This window comes from Rhinatrema bivittatum, chromosome 16 (genome assembly GCF_901001135.1).
Source record: "Rhinatrema bivittatum chromosome 16, aRhiBiv1.1, whole genome shotgun sequence".
NCBI lineage: Eukaryota > Metazoa > Chordata > Amphibia > Gymnophiona > Rhinatrematidae > Rhinatrema > Rhinatrema bivittatum.
In genome coordinates, this window is record NC_042630.1 from 26,893,466 (window position 1) to 26,917,734 (window position 24,269).

At 51.7% G+C, this 24,269-nt stretch overlaps 1 protein-coding gene across 5 annotated transcripts in view; it reads left to right on the forward strand.

Annotated features, from left to right (window-relative positions):
* Positions 1–24,269, forward strand: part of PI4KB (phosphatidylinositol 4-kinase beta) — a 38,742-nt gene that overhangs the window by 8,700 nt on the left and 5,773 nt on the right. The window contains exons 1-9 of one of the 5 annotated variants that reach the window (XM_029581147.1): positions 4,081–4,340; positions 6,022–6,149; positions 6,902–7,862; positions 14,862–14,906; positions 18,108–18,335; positions 18,709–18,936; positions 19,106–19,215; positions 20,158–20,262; positions 21,088–21,211. In XM_029581147.1, the coding sequence (XP_029437007.1) occupies positions 6,930–7,862; positions 14,862–14,906; positions 18,108–18,335; positions 18,709–18,936; positions 19,106–19,215; positions 20,158–20,262; positions 21,088–21,211 (1,773 nt within the window). In that variant the 5' untranslated portion in view covers positions 4,081–4,340; positions 6,022–6,149; positions 6,902–6,929. Of the gene's footprint in view, positions 1–4,080; positions 4,341–6,021; positions 6,150–6,901; positions 7,863–8,020; positions 8,114–14,861; positions 14,907–18,107; positions 18,336–18,708; positions 18,937–19,105; positions 19,216–20,157; positions 20,263–21,087; positions 21,212–24,269 lie in introns of those variants that run through there. The other 4 variants (XM_029581146.1, XM_029581148.1, XM_029581149.1 and 1 more) reach the window with 4 other exon arrangements.

The following is a 24,269-nucleotide window of genomic DNA, read 5'->3' on the forward strand; positions in this document are numbered from 1 at the left end:
CTTGGTATGGTGGAGATGAAAGTAGTAACAGAGTTCAGGATACCCTGGGATACTCTCAGAGGCTCCCTAGTGGCAATGAGGTAAGGGGAAAGCCCGAGATGGGTGAGGTCAGTTGCACTGTATGAAATTGGACAGGCTCAGTGGGCCTTATGGACCTCATCTGCTCTCAGCTTCTGTGCCTTGGAGTCTGTCACTGCTGCCTTGCCAGGCTATGGGGGCAGGGACCAGATCTAAAAACAGCACGAATTCTCTGTATTAATTCAGGCAGCCTAGGCGATCGAAAAGCGCTGTCCTATTTTCCACCCCCATTGATGGAACCCACTCATTCACCCTGCCTGTGGGAGGATGTAATTTCTCACCCCCTCTCATACAAAGAATGAACCTTTGCACAGTAACATTTGGAGAAACATAAGAAATAAGTGGAAACAAACACAGGGGTGGGGAGGGGGGAGGAATTAAGAAATCGAGGAGAAATAAAGGAATCTAAATTTAATAGACGGCGTGGATATTATCACCTACAATAATAAGCCGATTTTTTTCCCCTAAATTGAATCTGGGTTGATCACAGGATTGTCCATTCTAAGTATGCAAACATTCTTTCAACTGCTCAGGATCAAAGAAAATGTAAGTATTAGCACCTTGTTTTACCACGCATTTGGAAGGATATCGTCAAAGAAAAGAAGCACCTAAAGCTAATACATCAGAGCGCATGACCAGAAGCCCCTTAAGTCCATCTTGTGTTATCTCAGCCGGGTCAGGATAAATTCTGACCAGGCCTCCCAAAAAAAAGAAACATTGAAATTCAAAAAATAGGACTTCATTACGAAGGAAACATCCTGTTCACGGGAAGAAGAAAGCAACACTGCAGACCTTTCAGTCACCTCAATCTTAGTGTTCTCCAAATAAGAAGTTCGGAGAATCAACAATACGTTGAGGCTGAACTTCTTGAATAGTGCTTGACTTAAAGGGCAGAAATATCACTTGATCGACAGAAGGTATCTTGTCTGCAGGAATCTTCAGGGCATCTAAAAAATAATGCCTAAGCTTTAAACGAGGCAATTCACCCATACCTGTGGGAAAGTTTAAAAGTCTTGAATTCAAACGCTTGGCCTGATTTTCCATTCTCCTGGAGAGGAAATGATGCGCTCGAATTACAGTAGCATTGGCAGCCTTGATACCTTCCACATCCCTCTCCAAGGATGGCGGGGTCACAGAGTGCTCTGATGGCAACCTTATCCAATGTTGAAGAGACTGCCTCCACCTCTTAAAAATGAACTCTAAAGGTTTGGGGATAATCCTGCAATCAGATCCCAGCGAGAGTGAAGGGTATCCACTGCTGGTTTGGAAATCAAAAGGGGGAACCCCAAAAGTGGACTGCTCACCTTCTAGAACTACTTTGGCCCGCCCCCCCCTCCCCCCCCCAAAGGAGGTGAGTCCAAGACAGAAACGCTATCTTCTTCTGCTGATGTTTGAAAATGCTGCAATGGCGTGGAGTTCTGCCCCTTTCCAGGCGAAAAGCCGACAGCGCCTTCCAAGTAGGGTGTGACTGTGAGGTCATCAGCATATGCCCCCCGCTTTACAGTGTTCATCTGGGATAACGCAAACAGTGAGGAGTGTGTGTTGGGCGGGCTGAGAACAGCTCCTCTCTCACCAATGGAGCTCGGGGATGGTCTGTTGATCCAAAGGGATTGAGGGTTGGGAAGAGTATATCTTCACTTTCCCCTTCTGTTTGTGAGGCACTGAAGATAAGAAACTTAACAAAGTAACCAGTGAGTGGAGAGCAACAGGAATACAGGACCTTTCACATCTTGATTGTATAGACCTCTATCATCATGTAGCCATTTTTCTCCAAGCTGAACAGCCCTAACCTCTTTAGCCTTTCCTAATACACGAACTGTTCCATCTCCTTTATTATGTTGGTTAACCACCTCTGTCCCTTTTCCAGTTCAGTTATATCTCTTTTGAGATGGAGCAAGCAGAATTGCACACAATACTCAAGCGGGCCGATACAGTAAAAATCGCGGGAGAGTGCCTGCTCTCCCGGCGCGCGCACAGGCCACTCTCCTGTGCGCGCGATTCAGTAAGTTAATTTATTTAAATTAGGGCCTGCAGTAAAAAGAGATGCTAGGGACAATAGTGGTGGGAGATGCTGGAAAAGGGGGCTAGAGGGGCCATGCTAAGGGAAATAGGAAGTGAAAACAGAAGGAAAGAGAAGAAAATGGAAAGGAAACCCCAGAAAAGAAATGTTAAATCAGTAGAGAAAAGCAAGAGACTAGTACCGACGTGATTAAAAAAAAATGTGCAGACCACAAAAGGTAGAAAAAAAACCATTTTATTTTCACTTTAGTAATGGAAATATGTCAGCTGTAGCAAGTATATCTTTGTAGTTTGCTTAGTACAGGAGAAATGCATTTCTGTTCTCCTCTTTTTGGACAGGAGCGGCGGCTGTCAGCGAGTTTGACAGCCGACGCTCAATTTTGCTGGCATCTGTTCTCAAACCCGATGACAGCCATGGTTCAGAAACCGGACGCCGGCAAAACTGAGCGTCCGGTTTTCAACCTGTGAGTCCATTAAAAAAATTTTTTTTTTATTTTTAACTTTTGGGACCTCTGACTTAATATCGCCATGATATTAAGTCAGAGGGTGCACAGAAAAGCAGTAAAAACTGCTTTTCTGTGCACTTCCCCGGCGCAGGCAGAAATTAACGCCTACCTTTGGGTAGGCGTTAATTTCTTAAAGTAAAATGTGCGGCGCTATTAATCACAGGGGGGGGGGGTTGGACGCGCGTTTTCGACGTGCTATTACACCTTACTGAATAAGGGGTAAAGCTAGCACGTCAAAAACGCGTGTCCAAATGCCGGTTAACAATGCGCTCCACCGTACTGTATTGGCCTGAAGGTGCAGTCTCACCATAGAGCAATGCAGAGGCATTATGACATTCTCGATTCCTTTCCTAACAATTCCTAAAATACTTTGCTTTTTTGACTGCCACCGCATGCTGTTTGTGGATTTCAAAGTACTGGCCATTATGACACCCTGAGCTCAAACAAAACCATTCCTACCTATGACAAGGCAGCAAAATACCAATAAACCTACTAGAAAAACAAGATTAACTGCTACAGATTACAACTCAGCAGTGGAAACGCTTACCTTGCTCATACCATGCAGAACCTCACGAAATACAGAATAAGTAACCACAAATTGGAAATGCACAGACAGAATATGAAATGGGGTCCCTGTGAAGAAGACTGCATACAATGCTGGAGAACAGAAATGCATTTCTCCTGTACTAAGCAAAGTACAAAGATATACTTGCTACAGCTGACATATTTCCATTACTAAAGTGAAAATGTTTTTTTTTCTACCTTTGTGGTCTGCACATTTTTTTTTTAATCAGGTCGGTACTAGTCTCTTGCTTTTCTCTTCTGATTTAACATTTTCTTCTCTTTCCTTCTGTTTTCACTTCCTATTTCCCCTAGCATGGCCCCTCTCTCCCCCTTTCCCAGCATCTCCCACCACACACTCCTTTATCCAGTATCTTCCTCCACTCTCTCCTTTTACATTTCCCACTTCTCTCTCTTTTATAGTATCTCGCACCATCTCTCCCTTATTCCAGCATTTCCCACCATTTTCTCTACCCCCTCCCACACAGCATTACCCATCACTTTTTCTCCCCTTGCTCTAGCATCTCGCTTCTTACAGATTTCCTGCTACCTTCCCCCGCCTTTTTTTTTTTACCAGCATCTCCCTTGTTTACCCTCTCTCTACGCCTCAACTGTCGGCCCAGTCTCCTCCCATGGCCCCCACCTCCTTTACTCCCTCTCAGCCCCTCTTCCTCCCCTTGCTTTGCTGAGCTCATTTAGGAGGACCCCAAGGTTGCGGGAGTAAGCTGTGCACGTGCACAGGCGAAGGCAGGCCGTGACCCGGCGCGCGCTCAGGCGCTGTTACCTAGGAAACCGTACGAGGGGCGGGGTCACTGCAGGGCCTGATTGAGCGCCGGTCCGTAGTTTGATCCCGCCTTTCCTTCCTCTTCTCTCGCTTCCTCTTTTGAATAGTCTACAGAGGAAGTTGCGTCAGAAGCGCGCGGTGGCGGTATGCTAGGAGGGCTTTTTTCGTCACTTCCTATGCTGCCGGGCTTCCGATGAGATCACTTCCGCAGCGCTACAGCTGTTCTCTTCCCCGCTCCTCCCGCCGCGGGCTTCCGAGGACTGCGCGGGTGAGCAGGGGGCGTGCGGGCGAGGGAGAGGCGCACATCCTGGCTTTGCGGAGGGCTGGAGAGAGAAAAGGGAGGAGCGGAGCTGGTCCTCCGCCGCGTTGCCTGCTGCAACCGACTTACCCAGGTATGAGATGACGCCCCCTGCAGATACACCGTTTGCACACCCGGTCGGGCTGCCCGTGGGCTTCCAGAACTGGATGCTGCAGCAGTGAGCCTTCAATCACAATTATTCGGGATTATTATTTTTTTTTTTTTACCTGTGAGAGTCCTGGCTTGGGGGTCGTGTACCAGTGCGTTTTCTTCAAACCCGGAATCCAACCACTACGCGTCACTTCTGATTGGTGATCACGACTTCCTCCATAGGGGGGGTGTGATTGCGCTCTCCGCAGCATCCCTGGCTGACCCAGGGAGCGGAAGATCCAACCCCAGAATCGAACCAGGGCTAGTTCTTGTCACAGTGAAAGTGAAAAGGAGAAAGACCTTACGGTCCATCCACACCTCTCTCTTAGATCCTCTGGTCTGTCTTGAATTCCAGTACTGTCCTTGACTTCTCCACTGGGAGACCCATGCGTCCATCACCCTCTCTGTAAAGAAATATTTCCTAAAATTATTCCTGAATCACTTCATCCCATGACCCCTCATTCTAGAGCCTCTCTTCCATTGACAGCCTCCTCTGCATGTATGTGGATTGTCACCCGCCTACAATTGTAATTATTAGAGAGGGTGGACTTCAGGGAGAGAGCTGTTCCTCCTCAACCCCTCTTGGCTGTTTCATTACATTTTGCCCTGTGATTTAAAAAAAAAAACCAAAACACACTTTTCTGGTCTAAATCTTGCACTTTATTGCTGATCATTTCTGCATGCCTTTGATTCAGCACTGTTCTGATCATATCTGGATGGTGGAAATTTCCATAGATTAAGAGAAATTTCACTGCTAGCTTCAGCTCTTTGATGTTACTCTGGGCACCAGACATGTCATATCCTTCCAGGTTATTCCCATACCTGGGAGTCAGACCCTTCCAGATATTCTGGGGGGGAGGGGGGAAGAGACCTGCCCACTACACATTGAGGTGAAGAAGCAGCAGAGTAGGGCATGAGAGTGCAGGATTAGGCTTCCTGATGAGTTGATCCTTTTTAGCCCTGAATCTGTACAAAAAGCTGTTTATTTCTGAATAGGGGCGCTGGATTTTTCCTTTCACTTTTGGTGCATTTTATGAAATGTTCCATTTCCAAGTCCATGGAGCCCTCCTTGACCTGAAATTTTCATTTACAAACTGAGAGACCTCTTTGGAGATGTGAGAAGAAAATCCTTTTGAAGGACAGATGAGTAGCTAGATGTGGAATCTCATTTCTCCAGGGATGAAAGTCTCCACTAGGCACCGGAGAAATTACAAATATTTGTAATTGAAGTCAACTCGGGTGACTCGAGTTCGACCAACCCAGGGGTCCTTGAATGTAGGAGGGCATGCTGCCTGGGTCTCTGCCACAAATGTGGGGTGGAGAGCTGAAAGGCAGGCTCTAAAAGCGATCTTTTCACTTGGATGCATTAGGGGTTTGCTTCACCACTGATTATACTTTTATTCTTTGACAGGTTTGGTAGTGTGGGGGGTGTGCTTGTTCATGTTGGGGCCCCACTTTCATTAGGTAAAATGGACAGCTTTACCACTTCTTGTAAGCACTTGGATTTGTTCACTAGGTTTCTAGGTGCAGGTTTCTAATGGAGATGATGGGAAGCAGATTGCTGTTTTATCATTACACACGTTTATGCACATTGCAGTAATTGATCTGTTTTGATTGTAAAACAGGCATAGGTCTATGCAAGTGACAAATGCAGAGGTTACAGCCAGCTGCCACAGTATTCTAGTTTCCCTATTCAACAATTCATGGCTGAAAGAAATACGTTCCACAGAAGATTTGAGTTTCTGTAAATTCTGTAAGTCCTGGCTCTTTACCCTTGCATTCAACTGATTGATTTAAGTGAGGACCTTATTTTTTTTTTCCTGTGGTAATTTTTTAAATTTTTATTGTAACTGTTTTTAAGTGGAGTGTTTTTGATTGCAATTTTGTTGCATGTTATGTATTCTTCCGAGTCCTTGTTTAAGGGTCGGTTTTGTAAATATGAATAAATAAAGCACTGGCACCTGGCTGTGTCCAATTCTCCTTTAGCAAAAGGAAAGAGAAGGCGTTTGTAGTCCATTCCTGTTTGCATGTCAATAAGCTGTAGAAAGAGCAAGAGAGATGTTAATTTAATGGGTGTGCGTCTGGCCTGCTTAGGTGCCCAGAGGTTGATTGTATATGTTTACTTTTGTGCAGGTGTAGGGGTTCTGACCTGCTGGGCTAGTTTGGGGGCACAGGGACAGTGCTTTGGGGCACTTACTGTCAGCAGAGGGCTTGCCCTACAGTGCCAAGTTGTTGGCTGCTCACTGTCAGATTCACATCTGTGTCAGAAATGCGACCGATATTGAAAAATAGTTGTGTAGGCTCCCTTTAACTTTATAAGGTGTTTAGCCTCCAATAATGTGCTGTGAAAACATTCTTGTAATGAAACAAATAGGAGTAATTCTGTTGATTCCTTATGGAAGGAGACATCTTTTCTAGTTTCTTAAAATTTTCTCCTATGATAATACTGTGGTTTACTATAATGTCTTTAACAGATTTCTCTCCCTATCTTTTTTTTTTTCTCAGCCTTGAGGTGTGTGGTACTGTCACTGAGATGGGTGACACAGTGGTGGAACCAGTCCCTGAGAAGCCTGTGGACCATCTGCCGGGTCTGGGCCCTCAAGGAAAAGGAGGAGATGCTTTGGATGTCATCACAGAAGGTGTTGGAGAGCTTGCCCTGGTGATTGACCCTGAAGTGGCCAAGAAGGCCTGTGAGGAAGTTCTGGAAAAGGTGAAGCTTTTGCATGGCACGTCCACAGAGAGCTTGGACAAGGTTGATGGTGAAAGCCTGGAGAGCATCACATTGGCAAATGGTGATATTACAACCAGAAGCAATAGTAAAAGCACGGAGCCCCCTCCCATTACCCCTTCCAAAATCCAAGAAGAAGATGAATCCCTGATGGACATAAACACAGTTAAAAATGCCCGCAGGAGGCAAAAGAACAATTCGGCCAAGCAGTCCTGGCTGCTGCGGCTCTTTGAGTCCAAACTGTTTGACATTTCCATGGCTATTTCATACTTGTACAATTCCAAAGAACCTGGGGTGCAGGCCTACATCGGGAATAGACTGTTTTACTTCAAGAACGAGGAGGTGGACTTTTACCTGCCTCAGCTGCTAAACATGTACATCCACATGGATGAGGATGTGGGCGATGCCATCAAACCCTACATTGTGCACCGCTGCCGGCAAAGCATCAACTTCTCCCTGCAGTGCGCATGGCTGCTGGGCGCCTACTCCTCCGACATGCACATTTCCACCCAGCGCCACTCCCGGGGGACCAAACTGCGCAAGCTCATCCTCTCTGATGAACTGAAGCCAGCTCAGAAAAGGAGGGAACTGCCAGTGCTGGGCCCAGCACCTGATGCGGGGCTGTCCCCTTCCAAACGAACTCATCAGAGATCCAAGTCAGATGCCACCGCTAACATCAGCCTCAGCAGCAACTTGAAGCGCACCTCCAGTAATCCCAAGGTGGAAAATGAAGAGGAGGTAATGTAGGGGGGGGGCTGAGATACTCCCTTTTGGGAGTGGGGGAGTGGGAGGGATTTGGGATGGAAATAACCAAGGTAACCTTTTTTTTTTTTATTACAGTGATGTTAAACGTTTGCCTTGTTGGGGCATGGCAGTCATCAGAGCATAATAAGAAATGTCTTACTGAATGGGGGCTGAGATAATTTTGAAGCAGAGAGCATGCCGCCGTGGTTTTGCAGGCTCCTGGGGCATCGCTCGAACATGTACATGTGTGTATATAAATTGTGCTGTATTTCTGGGACGCTGCACGTACATTCCTCTCTCAGCTCAGATCACTTGGCTGATTATCAATGGGTCGGTGCTTGGTGGAGGGTGAACATAAAAACATGCCATACTGGGTCAGACCAAGGGTCCATCAAGCCCAGCATCCTGATGATGTACCAGGGGCAGGGCTTGGCCTGGAATGGAGAGATAGCAAAGGGCAAGAAAGGGGGAAAAAAACCCCCAAGAAAAATTGCGCCGACCCCACTCCCATTCCGTCTTCGTACCTGAGGTGCTGCTTTGCATGCCCATTCCTGCTCCTGAGCCAGTTTTGGGGTGCAGTACGAGTGCGTACGTACATAGCCTATTCGGCGCCTGCTGTCACAGGCAGGAAACGGGCCATCTTACCCCCCCCCCCCCCCCCCCCCCCCTTCCAGCTAAAGGCCAGTAGCATTAGTCATGGGGGCTCACAGGAAATAGAGCAAAAAAAACACTTGCTAGAAGAGACAAAGCTTCAGCCCACTAGGCCTCCAAGAACTCCAACTGTGCCACACATCCAGTGATCAGGGAGATGGGATTCTTCTTCCTCAGAGCGTACTGGCACGTGCTGTTCACAGTCCGGCAAACAGCTGCCATTAACGGGTGTCTGACAGCTGGCCACACACTGGCCACTTGTTGTGGAGTCTGATCATTTTTCTCATTCATGGAGACATGCTTTTTTTCTGCATTGTCAATACATTTTCAGAGATGGAAACATTTGCTGCAGCACCCTTTTGCATGTACATGGCAGGACATGGCTGTTTTTGAGCAGATCTCTTGTGGTTTAGTCCAGATTCTTTTCTTGGGAAACCGTGATTTGCAGAAAGGTGCAGTCTGTCCCCTTCTGGGTAATTGCACTGCCAGTGTGGCTCACAGGAAGACTACTTCTTCACTTAGAAATGAATGTGTAGTCTCTGATGACAACAGATGAGGCATAGTCCGGTGCCTTGTCATCCAACCTTTCCTGAATACTTCACAGCTAAGGATCCTCTGTGCTTATCCCAGGCTTTACCCCTCACTCCCCCACAGCTAAGGATCCTCTGTGCTTATCCCAGGCTTTACCCCTCACTCCCCCCACAGCTAAGGATCCTCTGTGCTTATCCCGGGCTTTACCCCTCACTCCCCCACAGCTAAGGATCCTCTGTGCTTATCCCGGGCTTTACCCCTCACTCCCCCACAGCTAAGGATCCTCTGTGCTTATCCCAGGCTTTACCCCTCACTCCTCCACAGCTAAGGATCCTCTGTGCTTATCCCAGGCTTTACCCCTCACTCCCCCACAGCTAAGCATCCTCTGTGCATATCCTAGGCTTTACCCCCTCACTCCCCCACAGCTAAGCATCCTCTGTGCATATCCTAGGGATCTTTGAATTCTGTTACTGCTTTAGCCTCCACCACTTCCCCTGGCAGATCATTCCATGCATTCATGGCTGTGGATTTAAGAGATTATAACTACAGCTGCTTGGTGTGTGTGTGTGTGCGCGTGCTTTTTATAGGATGGAACAGGCATGGACTTGGTCATTCATAATGAATTAGGTCCTGTGACTTCAGTACGGCTCTCAGGTTTTCTTTGAGCTTCTGTTGTGTGGCAGAGTAAGTGAGACGCTCTGCCCTATATTTCCATTCTCCTGGTTGCCTTGGAGAGCCCTTTGTCTGTGTCTGCTGACATGGGGAGTGGGAAGGGCAGCGGGCAGGAACTCTTCCTTGAATTACAGTGGCGAGGCTGCAGCGTTTGTTTCATGGGTTGCTGGCAATTATCGGCACTAAAACATTGACTCTGTGAATATTGATGGACCCTGGTTGCATGCCCTTGTCCTGCAAGGCGAACCTTCTCTTTGTCGTTGGTGCACTAGATTATGTTCCTTTTCTGCTGTAGGCTCTGGTGTTAGTTTCAAAATGGGTTACCGGAGAATGTCGTGTCCCAGTTACTATCACCCAGTGGCAGGAGAATCAAATAAGCCAATAACCAAAAAAAAAAAAAGTTAGGAGCTTCTGTGGGATTTTCTTGTCAGGAATTTTTTTTTTGCTTTTACTATAATGGCAGGTTTCTGGCTCATCTGATGCCAGCTAATGATGACGAGGGAGGGGTAATGTCCAGACCTGGTCTCTTTGTATTCTAGCCTAATGGTCTCTGCAGATGGCAGCTGATGGTAGTGTGGTGGGTGTGGGGATGTTATGTACAGGCATCGGTGAGTTCGGGACTGGGGAGACTGCAGTAGGATAGCAGAGAGAGCAGTGGCATCGGGCGGCCGTGTTGGCTCTGTTCGCGCACGTGCGATAGCTGCCACAGTGTTGCCCGCCCTCAGAAGGAACGCTACCCCTTTTTGTTTCTGCTGCTGACATCCCACCGTGGTGACTTCTGTACGTTGGTCGAGCCTGGCAATGTCTTTCCCGGGCCCCTGCAGGAAGCTTCTTCCCTTGCTCCTGACGTGTGGCTGAGACAAGGTGACGGCAACGTGTGGGAGGTCCACAAAGTGACCTCACAGCTTTGCTTTCAGTTTGGGCGTTTTTAGTGTGACTGATGTATCATCATCATCAAAGCAGGCCCTCTTATCAGTCAATCAGTTTGCAGCTTTGCACAGCTGTTGGTATTAAACTGTGCAGTCTGCCGAGTGCACCTCATTGCATCAGGCCCTTAGTGGGTAACATTACCCCAGAAGAGAGGGGATCGGAAGTGGCCCACATGTGACATGAGTTTGCCAGGTCTTCAGGTTTCTCTGCACGGGGCACCTAGTTGCATGTGTGACTGTAAGATGTAAGCTTGCTTATTTGGATTAGCTGAAGAGCAGCCCTTGTGTGGATCCTGGAGGACTGGATATGGGAGCCAGCGCAGTAGCAGAACGTGTGACGGTGGGTCAGGGAAACGCGAGAGTTGCATGTGTGCGCGCCCAGGAAGCAGTCACTTGCCCTGTGACTAGTTGATAAAATCTCTGCTGGACGAGTCCAAGGTTAGCCCCCCCTACTCCCAGGCTCTTACACTAAAGGGAGGGTGGGGGTTTACGTTCCTATCAGGAAACATAACCTGACGTCTTATGAAATAGAACGGTCCACCAAAATAACTTTTATTACACTCTGCGAGATTCAAGTTTACAAAGAGAAAATTATATACACGTTCCCTCTGTCCTTTGGAGTTGTGCTCGCTGGGCTGCTGAGCAGCATATACAACCCAAGCTGCAATTTGTCATTACCGTGAGGTTCCCATCCTTGCCTTAGCAAAAATGTTTCTTTTGGTGGTGGGATGCCTGAAGGAACTCTTGTACCATCTGACTGCTCCTCTGGTCTGGGCCTTCTGTGTGTCTGTGTGCCTGTACGTAGTGTGTATACGGGCGTGGGTGTCTGCGCGCCTGTACGTAGTGTGTATACGGGCATGGGTGTCTGTACTTAGTGTGTGTATGTGCGTGTGTGTCTGTGCCTGTATGTAGTGTGTATATGGGCGTGGGTGTCTGTGCGCCTGTATGTAGTGTGTATACGGGCGTGGGTGTCTGCGCGCCTGTACGTAGTGTGTATACGGGCGTGGGTGTCTGTACTTAGTGTGTGTACGTGCGTGTGTGTCTGTGCCTGTATGTAGTGTGTATACGGGCGTGGGTGTCTGCGCGCCTGTACGTAGTGTGTATACGGGCGTGGGTGTCTGTACTTAGTGTGTGTACGTGCGTGTGTGTCTGTGCCTGTATGTAGTGTGTATATGGGCGTGGGTGTCTGTGCGCCTGTATGTAGTGTGTATACGGGCGTGGGTTTCTGTGTGCCTGTATGTAGTGTGTATACGTGCGTGTGTGTCTGTATGTGTAGGGTCTCCGAGACTCATTGTTATTGATGGCAGGGATCTTGGGAGATAAGGCGTAGCAAAGCTTGACAAACAGGTTTTGCAGTTTGAGTCCCGGAGTTGAACACTCCCGTGAAGCTGCCACAAAGCCTTTGGCCCGGTTATGTACGTGGGCTGTGGATGACTTCTGATTATTTGCTGCTCCCTGACATTCTTGAATGGCTGCTCATGGGATGCTCGGAGCAAGCTGATGTTCTCTGCTGTACACACCTCTAAATATTAGGGGCTTCTGTTCTAGGCAAAGCAACGTGGCCTGCTCTCTCTGAGCTTGAAGCTTGTAAGCATGTTGCAAAAGGACAGCATGGGCTATGGGAGTGGGCTCCTGCGCCTTGGAGCCCAGCCCTGCTGTATAATGGTCAGAGTTTGCAGCCCAACGACGACTGTCAGTGCTGTATGGCTGAGGCTGCGGAGGGCAGTCAGCAAATCCGAGGCTGGCCGCAGATGGGAATATAATCTTATCCGTGGGGGAGACAGCGTGCAAGCTGAGGTTTGCAGTCCCAGAATATCACAGTAATTCAAACTCCAGAAGGACAGGTCAACCTCATCTTGTGTTCAGCACAAGTCAAGGATCCCAGCTTCTTTCATTTGGTGCTGGGGAACAGTGCAGCTTTTAATAATTAGGGTCCTAGTATTAAAACAAAAGAGAGGTGATGGAAATGGCCCAGTGTTTTTTGGAGGGTGGGTACACATTTGGACTTTAACTTTGAATAAGTGCCGATAGGAAGTGCCCTCCGTCCAGACAGTTTCCTGGGAGTTGGTGTAGGTGCCCTGCAGTTGCAGTTGTATCTTTGAGTGCAAGTGTCCCTGCAGCTGTGGCCCTGGCGAGTGCGGGGGTCCCTGCGATGTGAGGTCCCTGCAGCTGTGGCCCTGGCGAGTGCGGGGGTCCCTGTGATGTGAGGTCCCTGCAGCTGTGGCCCTGGCGAGTGCGGGGGTCCCTGCGATGTGAGGTCCCTGCAGCTGTGGCCCTGGCGAGTGCGGGGGTCCCTGCGATGTGAGGTCCCTGCAGCTGTGGCCCTGGTGAGTGCGGTGGGTCCCTGCGATGTGAGGTCCCTGCAGCTGTGGCCCTGGTGAGTGCGGGGGGTCCCTGCGATGTGACCCTGGCGAGTGCGGGGGGTCCCTGCGATGTGAGGTCCCTGCAGCTGTGGCCCTGGCGAGTGCGGGGGGGTCCCTGCAGCTGTGGCCCTGGCGAGTGTGGGGGGTCCCTGCGATGTGAGGTCCCTGCAGCTGTGGCCCTGGCGAGTGTGGGGGGTCCCTGTGATGTGAGGTCCCTGCCGCTGTGGCCCTGGCGAGTGCGGGGGATCCCTGCGATGTGAGGTCCCTGCCGCTGTGGCCCTGGCGAGTGCGGGGGGTCCCTGCGATGTGAGGTCCCTGCAGCTGTGACCCTGGCGAGTGCGGGGGTCCCTGCGATGTGAGGTCCCTGCAGCTGTGGCCCTGGAGAGTGCGGGGGTCCCTGCAGCTGTGGCCCTGGCGAGTGGGGGGGGTCCCTGCGATGTGAGGTCCCTGCAGCTGTGGCCCTGGCGAGTGTGGGGGGTCCCTGTGATGTGAGGTCCCTGCCGCTGTGGCCCTGGTGAGTGTGGGGGGTCCCTGCGATGTGAGGTCCCTGCCGCTGTGGCCCTGGCGAGTGCGGGGGGTCCCTGCGATGTGAGGTCCCTGCAGCTGTGGCCCTGGCGAGTGCGGGGGGTCCCTGCGATGTGAGGTCCCTGCAGCTGTGGCCCTGGAGAGTGCGGGGGTCCCTGCGAAGTGAGGTCCCTGCCGCTGTGGCCCCGGCGAGTGCGGGGGTCCCTGCGATGTGAGGTCCCTGCCGCTGTGGCCCCGGCGAGTGCGGGGGGGGTCCCTGCGATGTGAGGTCCCTGCAGCTGTGGCCCCGGCGAGTGCGGGGGGGTCCCTGCGATGTGAGGTCCCTGCAGCTGTGGCCCTGGTGAGTGCGGGGGACCCTGCGATGTGAGGTCCCTGCAGCTTGTGGCCCTGGTGAGTGTGGGGGTCCCTGCGATGTGAGGTCCCTGCAGCTTGTGGCCCTGGCGAGTGCGGGGGGTCCCTGCGATGTGAGGTCCCTGCAACTTGTGGCCCTGGCGAGTGCGGGGGTCCCTGCGATGTGAGGTCCCTGCCGCTGTGGCCCTGGCGAGTGTGGGGGTCCCTGTGATGTGAGGTCCCTGCCGCTGTGGCCCTGGCGAGTGCGGGGGTCCCTGCGATGTGAGGTCCCTGCAACTTGTGGCCCTGGCGAGTGTGGGGGTCCCTGTGATGTGAGGTCCCTGCCGCTGTGGCCCTGGCGACTGCGGGGGTTCCTGTGATGTGAGGTCCCTGCAGCTGTGGCCCTGGCGAGTGCGGGGGTCCCTGCAGCTGTTGCCCTGGCGAGTGCGGGGGTCCCTGCGATGTGAGGTCCCTGCAGCTTGTGGCCCTGGCGAGTGCGGGGGTCCCTGCGATGTGAGGTCCCTGCAGCTTGTGGCCCTGGCGAAGGGGGGGTCCCTGTGATGTGGGAGTTGATGCCCTGAAGCTGCAGCTGCACGCCTGGTTGTGATTGTCCATGTTTGCACTGTGTGCTGAGATTGTGCTCCGTTTTAGCCTGTGAATGAGGATGTAGGAGATATTAGCGAGGTTTTCCGGGGTTATAGATGCAGGGCTGGAGCGTATCTGGTGGTCACTGGTTTGCATGGCAGAATCTCTTTGAGAGAGAATGGGGGGGGGGGGGGGGGGAGAGGGGCCAGGGCGCACAGCCGATAGTGAGACCCCCTGCAGAAGCAGAGAGCATGGAGTCATTGTCCAGATTTAATAACACACTTGAGAATTTTTGTATTTCTTTGTGAAGAATGAAAAATTCCACAAAAAAAAAAGTAAAAAGTGGAGCTTAACTGTTCACTTTTTCTTCTCCCCCCGCTTTATTTTCTCTGTCACCCTTTTCCCAGGAGCTTTCGTCGAGTTCGGACAGTCTCACTAAATCGTTTTGTTCTGTAAGTCACCAGTTTTGTTGTCCTGGCTGGGTGGCTGGCTCCCTCCTTTCACAGCAGCATCTCCTCCTCACGCCGTGGCACCCCGCCTGGCGGTGGCACCCTGCGCCTCCCCCTCATCCACGGCGCTCCCCCCCCCCATCCCTCGTAGCCCTGCATAAACACGCACAGGCTTGCAGCGGCACCCGTGAAACTCAAAAGGGTATAAAATGCTTTCTGGGAAATTTATGAAGTTCAGAAACGTTTCCAGGTCTGGGAATCGCAGAGCTACGGGGAGGGGGGGGGGGGGGGGGGGCTGTCGGTGTCACCAGTCCGCGTCTCCCTGCGATGGTACCAGTGAACCAGAAAGGTTGCTCTGCTATTCCCTCCCCCCCCTCTAACTGTAATAAAACCAGACAGAACTGAAACACTCCCCCCCCCCCCCCCCCCCCCCGGACGAGCTGGGTGCTGCCCCTGGGGGAGCAGAACGATTGTGGTGGTGGTGGGGGGGGGGGAGAGGTGATTAGAAGCTTCTGGCGGGGCTCCTGCAGGAGACATTAGCGTCTCTGCAGATCCTCAGAGTTGTACCCTCCTTTGCCCTCCCCCCCGAAGGTACTGAAGAGGAAATGCTGCTCCTTTGCCATGTGGACATGTTTACTTTGCCTTCCAAAATCAGCTTTCGTTTCTTTTGGAAATCAGTCTGTCAGTTCTACCAGAAGGCTTCCTAATACACTTTCTTCACATATTCTCTGTACTGATCTCAGAACCGTAGAGTTGTAAGGTTTACGTCTTGGAATTGCAAACTGCGCGCGTTTGATGTGACCGTAGCGCTCGGCTCGGGAGGCGTGGGTCCCATTCCTGCCTCCTCCTTGGAAGGGCTGGGACTTGAACTCGCGGCTGTGCATGTGGGCAGAGCACCTCTTGGAGACCCGCTGAGGGAGGGGGGGGCCTGCAGTATGTGACCTGCACGTAGGAAGGGAGGAGAATGAGAAACGGACATGCTCTCCTCATCCTTCCTACTGATCTCCAGACGTCTTCCCATTCCCCGAGAAGCACAGCCGTGCCAACAGGGTTTGAGCTCCTGCCAAGTGCCGGTGTCTCGGTGCTGTGAGATGTAGGCGCCCTGTACGACTGAGGCCACTGATGGGGAAGGAGCACAAATCTCTCTCTCTCTCTCTCTCTCTCTCTCAAGCTAGAGGTGCGCTGGTTTCTGCTTAGTCTTGGTGGGGCAATGCCCTGTAATTCCTCCACATATCGGGGGGCGACACCGCCTCACTGAGAGGGCAGAGCATTTACCGAGTGAGGGGTGGTTTGCAAGCTGGCACAGTTATGAACGTCCCCTCGGGCGGCTCTCTTGTGGGTCTTTTCCTGGTTCTGCAGATGAGTCCGGATGCTTTAGTGGTCCTGTTTTGTTCTGAGCCTTGTTGGAGGGCCGTATCCTACGCGGGATGCTGAGCAGAGCCCCCTGTTTAGGATGGAAAGATGGGGGGGGGGGGGGTGGTAGTGTGTTCAGTGTGGTCAGATCCAGCAGTCATATGAGAACGTGGAGCATTGTTCTGCTTTCTACGGCTTGAAAGTGAGGGAGCAGGGCTAGCAAGACTCTGGATGCTTTCTTGCATTTCCAGCTCTTTGGCCAGCTGAAGAGCAGGAGGACATGGGGAGGAGGCCCTAAGCCAGGTCCTGCCCTTTGAGGGCACGGAACCAGTTCTGGGTTTTGTGTTTTATGCTTTCTTTGATAAGAAAATGCAGGATTACATATCCAGGCGTGCTTGACGTTTTGAAACCAGGGCTGGCTGACAATATCCTTGCTCGACTGCAGTTGAAGGGGAGTTCAGTGGCTCTTCTAGACCTACAGCAGTGCAGGAAAACGATTTATCCGTGGCCTCCAACAGGGCCGCTGTCAGGAATACAGCAGTTTGGGGGATGGTGCAAGCTGAGACGGTGCATACCACCTGCATCATTGCTCCTTGCCCTTTGTGTAGAACGAGTGCAGGATCATCTGACTCGGGTAGAACGTGTGCGCTGAACTTTGATTCAGGCGGTGAGAAACGTTAAGGTCGTAATTTGCAGGTTATTAGCGCAATGAGTGACTCTTACTTTTTTTTTTTCTTCCCCCCTCAATGGGCATTATCGCATCTTCCTGAAAAGACCTTGAATTGTGTGCTGTCTGGCTTTGCAGTTCAGGTGCCTCTGGCAGGCTGTGTGTGTGTGTGTGCGCATAGGTCCTGAGGAAGATTTGCTGGCGATCTGAAAACCCAGCAGCTGGGGGGTGGGGGGTATGGGCAGAAACCTGACCAGGAAGGCTGGTGCCTGCCACACGTCCCTTTCTGAGTAAGAGGATCACTGGCACGGGGAGGGGGGAGGTCTGCAGTCCCTGCACAGCTGCTCTCCATTGGAAACGAGCTGCACGTCTTACTGCGAGAGCTTTGCTTTGTAGATTTGTCCGTCGCGTTCGAGGGAGGCCTGCTTCTGCGTGGGTGGCTGCTGGGTCCTGGTAGCCAGGATTAGAGCTCATGTTGCAATTGCATATCAGAGATACGGTGAAAGGGGGATTAAAATAGCCGTGTTGTAGCCACTTACTGCCTCTTCTCATATAGTGGCGAAAGCTTTATATTTTAATCAATCTCTCTCTCTCTACCCTGCACCTTGACCCCCCCAGACAGTTGAGGTCCCCTTGCAGGGCCCCTCGGTGGTAGCAGGATTTGCCCCTACAGAAGCCGTCAGCTGTTCTGTGGGCAGCAGATCCACACCGAGACCGTCCACGCCTTAGTGCATGGGGCTAGCCGGGGTGCAGTTCCACTTTCAGTGTCGGTTCTCCAGAGCTCTTGAACAAGGAGTGCCGATTTGGGAGCAGATGACGTTGCAGTTTGAATGTGTGAAAAAGCAGAGTGACGTCCTCGGCCCGTCCCATTATCAGAGCCCAGGCTTCCAGGCTCTGTCCCGGTCATAAACTGAAATTCTGATTTTTTTTCGAATACATTCTCAGTGGTGTGTCACGCAGGTCCCTGGTACTTGCTGCAGGATCTCGCAGCACGGGGAGGCGATGTCCTCTCTGTGCTCCTGCAGGACCTTCTCTGGGCCACCTCTGAATACTTTCTTTGTCTTAAGAGACTGCTGGTACTGCCGGGAGATCAGAGGATGGGGAAGCAGTCTCTGCTGTGTTGAGCGACACCAGGCAGGAGGATAGCACAATTAACCACCTCGCTCCCTCTTGCCCCTTTACAGCCGGTCAGACTTGCCCCCGAGAGGGAGTTCATCAAGTCTCTCATGGCCATCGGGAAAAGACTAGCCACCCTGCCAACCAAAGAGCAGAAGACCCAGCGGCTCATCTCTGAGCTCTCGCTGCTGAACCACAAGCTGCCAGCCAGAGTCTGGCTCCCCACGGCCGGCTTCGACCACCATGTGGTCCGGGTGCCGCATACGCAGGCCGTGGTCCTCAACTCTAAGGACAAGGTAAGTCTGGCTGACGTGAGCACATGGCGTCCATTTTATCTTGGCTGATCACTCGCTGGGTCCTTCTTAATTTGGGGGCGGCAAGGAAGGCAGCTGCCAGGGCCCTCGCACCCAGCGTCTGCCCAGCGCCGCTGCCAGCCGGTGTTGCATGCGCTGCAATCCATGCTCTCGGCCAGAGAATGAGCGAGAAGCGGCGCCGTCGACGAGAGCGTCTCGTGCTAGGATGTCTGCTGGCGGCGAATGCCGGGGCTACACTGGTGTGTGTGTGTGTGTGGGCTAGGACTGGAAGTGATTGGGTGGGGATGTAGAGGAATCGGTCTTGCTCTGCCGCACCACGTGGTCTCCCATGGCCCCTGCTTTTCTGTCCTCTCAGGCTCCGTATTTAATATACGTTGAAGTACTTGAATGTGAAAACTTTGAGACCTCTTTGGTCCCAGCCCGGATTCCGGAGAGCCGGATCCGGAGCACGAGGTCGGTGGAGAACCTGCCGGAGTGTGGGATTACGCACGAGCAGCGAGCAAGCAGTTTCACCACGGTCCCTAACTACGACAATGACGACGAAGCCTGGTCCGTGGATGACATTGGAGAGCTGCAGGTGGAGGTAAGGAAAGACCCCGGGGGGGGGTTGTTGGTGGTAAGGGAGGGTAACGGTGATGGACGCAGGAGTGGGATGATCCTCGCCACGCTAGAGGGTGCCGGTGTTGGAGTGGGAGCTGGCTCTACACCTCTCTCTGGAACCAACTTGTCTCTCTCTCTCTCTCTCTCTGCAGCTTCCGGAGATTCACACCAACAGCTGTGATAACATCTCTCAGTTTTCTGTGGACAGCATCACCAGCCAGGAGGGCAGAGAGCCCGTCTTCATAGCAGCTGGCGATATCCGGTGAGAGCTTTCGCGATTAATGTCGGGAGATTTGCCCTTTGGGAGCGGGTACCAGTCTGGGGAAACAGTATGTTTTGGGTTTTTTTTCCAGTTCTTTATTTTCAAATTTTTTGAAATTTTCCAGGAAAAAAAACTCCTTACAGAAAATTCAATGTCATTACAAGAAAACAAAGTCTATCGAAATATACATATTTCATCATATATATATATATTACTGACATTTTAATTATAAGAAAAATTAACAAATTAGCAATTAGGAGGCGGAAGGAGCAAATTTCGTCAAGTACTCAATATATATTGCCAACGTTTTGATAGGAAACAGTATGTTTTAAGCTAAAGTAACTGTGTAGTGGTTTGAAGAAACAACCAGCAAAGCGTCTGAGGCCAGAAAGGCGGAGGTCTGATTATTTGCATCCTGACTTCGTAGCAGTATATTGCTTTCTGAATAAAGCTGATCGATTTAATAAGGAGGATACAGGTCAAAGCCTCCACAATCTTCAGTGTCTCTGTGCTTGGAGGGTCAGTGAGCACTGCGGGCTCTGCACTTTTTTATCACTGGCCTCGGGGAAGCTGGAGCGACTTCTTCCACAGTTTTAAGTTGAACAGGTAGGAGGAGCTGAGCAGAGGGTAGTGCTGATGAAACAACGTCTCTGGCATTTTTTACCTTAAATGCATGAAACCCTTGTAGCACACCCAGATGAGTAATTTCTGGCTCATGCAGTGAATTGTGCTGGGACTGGACCCAAGGTCTCCAGGTCACAGGGCTCTGAGGTTTAGTTGTGCTCCTCGTCCCCGTACAGAGCTTTTTCCAGACACTTAAGAGAACGTGCTGCTCGGTCCTGCTGTGCCCCTGTCGCCTCGCTGGCCCAAGAGGACAAAACCGCCTGTCCCAGGAGCAAGCCTCCCTGACTCCCTTTTCCATGTCTGTGTTTCTCTGCGCAGGCGGCGTCTGTCGGAACAGTTGGCGCACACCCCGACCACTTTCCGGAGAGACCCCGAAGACCCATCTGCCGTTGCACTGAAGGAACCGTGGCAGGAGAAAGTCGGGTAGGTTTCCAGGGTCCTGAGCCTGCTTGTATCAAAGGGCGTGTCCTCTTCCCTTTATCTTGCAGCCCTGGATTAGGGTGAACTCTGTGCATGAAAAGACCAAAGGAGGAGCTTTGGACAGGAGCAGGTGGTTTTGCTGCATCCTTGTCAATAATTTATTCCCCGGGTTCTGATGAACCCACTGTTCAGAAGTGGCATTTTGTGGGCTGCCCTCACTTGGCTGACTGAGGGAATGTGTCAGCCCGAGATGCTGGCTACCGGTTCTGTCAGTATATGCAGACCGGTGCACAGCGAGGAGTGGGATCTGTGATGCATGACGACGCGGCTCCATCGCTCGTGCTTCCCGTGTTGTGCATGGGGCGGTGAAGGTGACGGGTGAGCAGGAGGGGAACCTGATATCTTCCCATCTGTACAGAAGGTGCCGAGGTGTTAGGGAACAGTTAATCAGGAGCTGAAAAAGGGTTTGACCAACTGAGTGCCCTGTCTGAGCATTTGGATGATGTCTCACACAGTGTGATCATATGAGACAGTTACATGTGCATGTGGAATATAAGTTGCAGGCTTGGGTAGACAAGGTGTAGTGTGTGTGTTGCAGGTTGGAAAACATATGCAAGTGTTGCAGGCCTGAGTAGGCATGGAGTGTGTATGTTTGTATGTGTGAGCTTTGCAGGCTTGGGTAGGAGCTGCGGGCTGGAGAATGCGTGGGCATGGCAGGCTGTGGAGCGTGTGGTGACTGTAACAGTCCTGATTCTCTTACCTAGCAGTATGGAGCCGTGTATGAGCCGAGCGGCACTGAGCACTCTTTGATTCTTCCTTCCCCTCTAGGCGAATCAGAGAGGGGTCTCCCTACGGCCACTTTCCTAACTGGCGTCTCCTTTCTGTGATAGTGAAGTGTGGAGATGACCTGCGACAAGAGCTGCTGGCATTCCAGGTCCTCAAGCAGCTACAGGTGGGGAAGGCAAAAGCAAACACAGCCAGGAAAATACCTCTTTACCTTCCATAAGCAAGTGCTGGCCCCGCTTTCTAGAAAGTCGGTGCACTGTGCTGAGCCCAAGAGCACTGCTGCCTCTTCATAGCACTGTACTACATTCAGAAGACAGAGATGCCCAGCATGCCTGCATTGCAATCCCAGCAGTCTCCGTCAAGGAGACTTTGTAATGCTTCCGCCAGAGTGGCTAGCAAGGCCAAGACCTAGGCCCCTGGATACAGTTGGACTTGGCATGGCTCCCATCCGTGCTGAGGGAAAGCTGGGATGCTTTTGGCCTGTAGGACATGCATCTGAGCAGAGAGGTAGGACTTGTCATCACAGCTGTGTGGTGTGAGACAGGGAGAGCATGCAGCGCATTCTCCTGAATCCTCCCTGGGAGGCTCTGCTTTTAGTAGTCATTGCTGTGAGACTGCCAGGGCTAGGTGGGGTTGCTGGGGAGGAGGTTCTTCGTTTGTTTTCTTACTGGTAAAACCCAAAATTGAGAATCCTTCATCTGGCTGCAAGAGCTGCTTAGTGTCTGTGAGGGAGAGAAGTTAAACGGGAGTGGGTGTGCCTCAGAAGATTGACTCAGGTTGTGCCGGGTAATTTGCAGATTAATCTGGCCCTTCCTCCACGTACCAGGTGCAGTTGGGGTTGTGATGGAAAACCGCTATTCCAGTACGTACCCAGATCAGTCCAGACTCCTGGGTTTTATACCTCTGCCAGTAGATGGAGACTGATAGCTTTATTGACACTGCTATATAACCCGGTGTGCCACCTGCAGTCCCTCAGTATTTTTCTGTCTTCAGCAGATGGTAGATGGTGCAAAACCTGCAATCTGAGAAAAAAATGTAAGAAGGAAAAGGAACATTTCCTAGCGTGTAGCCAGATGGACCTAGGACCAGTGGGTTATATGCTCCCTTGCCTGCAGGAGGAGACGGAGTCAGGTGTTAAAGCTGACGTCACCCTACACACACCCCTGCAGTGACCCTCAGCCCTTCAGTATTTCTCCGTCTCCAGCGGATGGCGGACGTACCTCTCCGTATGGGGATGATTGTACTTTTTGGAAGGAGAAATTCTACATTTAAATTGGAAAAACATTGAGCCCCACTCTCCTGTGGTGATAACTAAAGGTCCCTCCCCCAGCTGAGAATTCCTGAGGTGATTTCTGAGCTCCCTCAGAGGTGAGCCTTGGTCTGGTAGCCGTTCCCTGACGCAGACTTTGCTGCTTAAGCAGCTGAAAGGCAGCGGGTGCAGGAAGCCGAGCACAGCGGTGACTGCCAAAACCCTCTCCTCCCGCAGCTGGAGACCATCTCTGTACTCAGCCGGTAAACAATGAGCCCAGGTAAGTAAAAAAAAACCCAAAACCCAAAATATATATATTTACCTCCCAATTCAGAGACATTTGGAGGGGTTTTGGTAAGAATTCCGGTCTCCTTACTTGGTGCGCAGATGTCGTTCCCGATCCCGTTGGGGTAAGGGGACGTGGGCTTCCGAGTGGGTTGAGCGGCCCCCCGGTGGGCTAGACCCCGCTTTAGGCTTGGTCGGCGCACTGCATGGCAGACCGCAGCGGCGCCATCTTGCGCATGTCTTTGTGGGTGCCAAGTAGCCCTCCATTGAACATCTGTACACGCAGTGCGTCAGCTCTGTGCAGGCGCTGCATAACGTCGCATGCGCACATGCACACACAGCCCACTAAGTGCCGAATGCAGGTAAAGCCGGGTGCACGGGCTGTGTGTGCGCCTTGCCGCGTCCCGCCTAGGCGCCCAAAATCAGTGCGCATAAACATTTTAAGTGCAAGCCGACAGAACACACAGTTACCGCCGCCAATGGCTTCAGCAGCCAAGAAACTTAAGCGCCTTTCTCTCTGCGCTGCTTGTCCTATTAGGGCTGCACAGTCTGACCTGGATTCCAGCTTATGTCAGCACTGTGAGGAAGCCCAGGGAGAATTGGCCTCCCCGGATTTTGCTAAGCCTGGATCCTCCCATTCAGAGGATAGGTTAGCCACAGCCTTAACTGGAAGTGACCCGGATCTGAGTACCCCCGGGACTGGGTCATCCATGGGAGAGGGAAATTCAGTGGCACCTACCCCAGTACCTCCTGCATGGACCCGGCTGCCTACGCTAGGGCTGAAATTTTCCAGGGCCTTCAAGCCTTCGTACAGGCGCAGTCTGCTACCTCACTTGCCCCTGTTCGGACGGAGCCTCAGCCAGTATGCCCTGGAAGCCTGGGCAGTAAGTTTGGCATGTCTACCATTCAGCCACAGACTCCAGGGTCAAATGGTCCGTGTAATGTCGAACAATGCAATGGTGATGGCCTTCATCAACCGCCAAGATGGAACCAAGAGCCAGCAGGTGTCACAGGAGATAGATCTCCATATGGAATGGGCGGAAATACATCTACAGATGATCTCGGCCTCCCACATTGCAGGAAAAGACAACATCAGAGCAGACTTTCTAAGCAGGAAGAGTCTGGATCCAGGAGAGTGGGTGTTGTCGGTCAAAGTCTTTCAGCTGGGGTCTCCCGTCCATCAACCTGTTGGCCGCATCTCACAATGGGAAGGTTCCCTGATTCTTCAGTTACAGAAGAGCCCAGTGATCCCTGGGAATCAAATCTCTTGTTCAGACCTGGCTGGAAGAAGAGTTACTATACCCCTTCCCTCTGTGACCCCTCCTGGGCAGGGTCATTCACAGGATGGAACTCCACAGAGTGGCCCAGGCACCCGTGGTATGCGACACGTGGAGACACCCTCTGCCTCCCACTGCTGGGACCGGTCCTTCACAAGGATCTGACTTGATTCTGTCCAGATGGCGGCCTGGGCTGTGACTGTTGCAAGGTGCAGAGTTATTCCCTGTCTGCGCATCTGCGGAAGGCATGTCCGTCTTGGAAGCTAAATCTGGTGCTTACAGTTTTGTGCGTGGCTCCGTTTGAGTCAAAAGGAGAGCAACTCTGAAGGATTTGAAGCTTAGGGTGGTTTTTCTCGTAGCTATTTGTCCTGCTGGGATCCCTTCTTGCAGATTTTAGAGTTGGGGGGGGGGGG